This window comes from Ischnura elegans, chromosome 12, assembly GCF_921293095.1.
Source record: "Ischnura elegans chromosome 12, ioIscEleg1.1, whole genome shotgun sequence".
Taxonomy (NCBI): domain Eukaryota; kingdom Metazoa; phylum Arthropoda; class Insecta; order Odonata; family Coenagrionidae; genus Ischnura; species Ischnura elegans.
In genome coordinates this window covers 67,712,783-67,716,883 of record NC_060257.1, presented here as the reverse complement: position 1 = coordinate 67,716,883, position 4,101 = coordinate 67,712,783, and the positions used below count along the sequence as shown (strand labels likewise).

Sequence of the window (4,101 nt, the reverse complement as noted above, 5' to 3'; positions counted from 1 at the left end):
CGCCGTTGCACTTAGCGCGCTTAGCGCCATCTGTTATCAATAAATGAAATCGCAAGAAAAACTTCTGAAACAAAAGAGTAGCTTTCATCTTGGAAATTACTCGATCGTTCGATATATCAGTAATCTTTTGCTGGACGTCATTTTCCTCTGAATTGCCGTTAGGAAATGATGCAGACAAATTGATCAGTGTCTAAATTTCTCTGTTAAAAATGTCTACGGAAAGTGGGGGAGTTGAGTGGGCTTCCTTTGTGAAGCCTATTTTAGCTGCATCTTATGGATCTTTTAACAAGAATGATGTGTTCGAGCTTGTGAAAGCTATCATTAAGAGGTGAGTGGACAGTTTTGCATCGGTGTCCGAGTATAAATATCATGGAATAAACCCGAAATTCGAGTGAGGAATACATCTTGTATTGTACATTGATTGCGTTAGAAATGGTTGTATTTATTTCAGAGCATCGTGTACTGTTTAACGTTCTGTTGCAGTATGCAGCTGACGTGCTAGGTTTAGAAAATCCGTTATTCCTGTAAGAAATTCATCATATTTGATTGATTGCAAAAGTTTGGGAGAGAGGCCTTTTGCGCAACATATTTGTAGGTGTTAATGGTGTAGGTGTTTCTCTCTTGTAAATATTCTTGTCTGCGGATTAACTTAATGGTCTGGTTAAATTTCTCTTAATTCTTATAGGTATTTGTTAGCATTTATTTGAGTTAATTACATCTGCTATTGTAGGTAACGGGGTGGAAATCGTCATAAGGAGAAAAAAACGTGTTTACAAAATATCGTGGAACACAAAAATAGACTGATGTATTAGTCTGACTGTGGGTGGCTGTGGATACCAGCTACAAGTCGTATTCATGCGAATGTGTCATTACACATACCATAGTCTCTTCGTAATTATTGAGAATTTTCGGAATTGGAAACGATTTCGCAGTTTTCCAGGAATATTACTTAGTTCCAACACAGCATTAGTTATTAGCTTTATGAACTATATCGATAATTAATGTAATTCAGTAAATGCAGTTATTTGAAATCGGTTTGTTTTTTAAGAGCGTGTCTGGTTTCATTAAATAGTGCGTGATTCGTGCGAAATATTTTATCAGCCACCGGCATTAGTAACCGTCCTAATGCTATTGTGCTTAACTTTTTAAATGTATTATTGACATTTTTTACTTCAATTTTTGTGTGTTGACTTCTAAAATAGCCACCGACGGAGAACGTTTTTAGTATCATATAATGATTAAAGTTATGTTATTGCGTAATATGTTGAATAATTTGACTCACCTCAGTGGAATAAATTTGTTCAATATCCTAAAGGACTCCGCATAATTTATATTTCAGTATCTGCTGTGATAGCATGCTCTCCAGATTCCTTTTATTCAGTGATTCACAGTAACCGTCCCAATGCTATTGTGCTTAACATTTAAATGTATTATTTAAATGTTTACTTCTATTTTTGTGTGATGACTTCTAAAATAGCTCACCTCCTACTTCAAAGATCAATTCTTAACAAATATCTGTTGCCTGTTATGTGTCCCTAACCTGTTGAAGTTATGTTCTATATGAACCATTGATTAAGTTACTGACTTATGAGTACAATATTTGACGAAAGGCTAAACATATATTTTTGCCAAGGTACTAATGCTTTTCATAATTCATCAGTTCTCATCACCTCTTCCATATAAAGGGGTATTATACTGAAGGAAAAGGCAGTCTATAGGGTAGTTTCCTTCATCACAGAAAACGAAAGGCATTGATTGCGATTCGTTACCCACCATTAGTGTATTCATAATACACGAATTATTTGGTTTTTGAAATACCGGTTTAGACGAATGGCAAGGGTCAAATTTTATCCTCATTTGAAAAAGGCCAGATTGGCGCCCATGCGATTCCACTCCACGTGATGTCACAGGGACCTAGTTTCTACACGAGAGGATAGGAGTTATACATCGTCTGAGGTTACCAATGCATGCATGAGGCACAGAGCTCAGGGAAACATGTCTTAATAATCACCTATTAAAACTGGCTAAGGTCGGAAAGTTTTCTTCGTTTGATAAGGTATTACTAATCCTTATTTAAGCCAAGCGCTACTAGCTAGCACGGTACTCTGCTACCTACTAGAATCCTGCGTCGTATCAGCGCTCTCTGCCTTGCCCCAAGCTCACCTCACTTGCGGTAGCGGGAACCAGAACGATGTCACAGGGTTTTCCCAGCATTCCTACTTAGCCGTCGCGTTTTCGCGCACTTGAAAATTTTCACTTTTCATTTAATCGCGAAAAATAGATATCGTCATTTAAAAATCTAAAAGCGTGAAATACGTACTCCAGGAGTAATAATCTTTCGATTTAGGCAATAAAAAAATAATAGGAAACCACCCTATTGTATGGGTTTATCTCCCCTTCTTGGGAAGATATGATTTTGCTTGTGGTAGCTCATGTCCCCTTTACGATTATGCAAGATCATTCCATCTCTCTTCCTTCCATTCCTTTCCTTGTGATGACAGACTCTTCATCACAGTGATGAGGCGATCTTCCCGACTACAACCCCTTGCAGAAATTAGGAAATCAGCCGCCAGAGACTTGGAGGCCATGTTCCAGGCTTAAAATTAGATTGTTTGAGCTAGATAGAAAATATTTTTCTGAGCTAAATGGAAACCATCATTCTAGAACCTCACTACGTTTCCTGGTCCAAAAGAAATGATAAAATAAGAGAGATCGTATGCCATATTGATAGATACAGGAATTTATATTTCCTGGGAATAATAAAGGGTTTAAAAAATGATATTTGAGACTAAATATTCAAATATATATCGAACGGGCAACTTCTTTTTGGGCTTACTATTTCCTGTCTCATTTAATGTTCTCCGAAGTTTTCCTTCATTAGTGTAGTGAAGGAAGCAACAAGGTCGTTTTGGACGGGAGGGTTAAGAATTACTTTACTATGCAAAGAATCCATGATTCGAACCCCAGTGAAGCCTTCCAATATCCCCTAAATAATCCTTTCATTGCAATTTTGTAGTTGTTGGGCTTTGTAAAAATTCCTGGAATTTTAAATATTGGATTTGAGCCTGTAACTCTCTTTGTTTCATAGGTACTTTCTCATGCCTGTTAAATATGGTTGACTCTTTTCTTATCAACTCTTGGGATTTTCTTGAGTGTGATAGAGGTAGACATTGAACCGTCTTAGTGCCCCTGAAATTTGATGGTGGTAGCGAAAAGTTTCGAGGGAAATTTAATAATTGTACAGCACTCTATGAAAAACACAGTGTGAAGTTACTATTTTAGATATCATTGTATTTTTTTTTAATTTCACTAAGAATTTTACTAATGTGTCGGTCATAATATTCTAACACATTGGATAAAGAATAAAACAGTATGTATTAGCATATGATGAGTTTGAATCCTGTCCATGCTCGAGCCATTATATATTTGTCCATGGAACTAAGAGGGTTAAAATAAATACTTCTAACCTAATGAATAAATTTAAAAATGGAATATTTGCTTTTTGATGCCTGTAAGTTGTACCCAAAATTGCAATAAGGTAGTTTCCTTCATCAAAGAAAATGAAAGGCATTGATTGCAGTACGTTACCTACCATTAGTGTGTTCATAATTTACAAATTATTTGGTTTTAGAAATCACAGTTTATATGAATGTTAATGGTCAATTATAACCTCATTTGAAAGAAGCCAGATTGGCGGCCATGCGATGCCACTCCACGTGACGTCACAGGGACCCAGATGCTATATGAGTAGTCAGGAGTTTTACATCATCTTAGATTACCAATGCATGCATGAGGTATAGAGCTCAGGGAAACATTTCTTAATAATCAACTATTAAAATTGCCTATGGTCGGAAAGTTTCCTTCGTTTGATAAGGTATTAATAATCCTTATTTAAGCCAAGCACTACCTGCTAGCAGCCTGCGTTGTAGTGGTGCTCATAGCCCCGCACCAAGGTGGCCTCACACGGTTGCAGCCGGAACCAGAATAGTGTCACAGGCTTTTCCCAGCATTCATAATTAGCCATTATGTTTTTGCGTGCTTGAAATTTTTCCCTGTTCATTTGATCATGAAAAATAGTTATCGTCATTTAAAAATCTAAAA

General features: G+C 36.6%; 1 protein-coding gene across 5 annotated transcripts in view; it reads left to right on the top strand.

The window, feature by feature from the left end:
- The first annotated feature begins 86 nt into the window (after window positions 1–86).
- LOC124169304 (E3 ubiquitin-protein ligase UBR4) overlaps window positions 87–4,101 on the top strand; it is a 163,073-nt gene continuing 159,058 nt past the window's right edge. For all 5 annotated transcript variants that reach the window (XM_046547875.1, XM_046547874.1, XM_046547876.1 and 2 more), the window contains exon 1: window positions 87–328. In XM_046547875.1, the coding sequence (XP_046403831.1) occupies window positions 210–328 (119 nt within the window). In that variant the 5' untranslated portion in view covers window positions 87–209. The remainder of the gene's footprint in view (window positions 329–4,101) is intronic.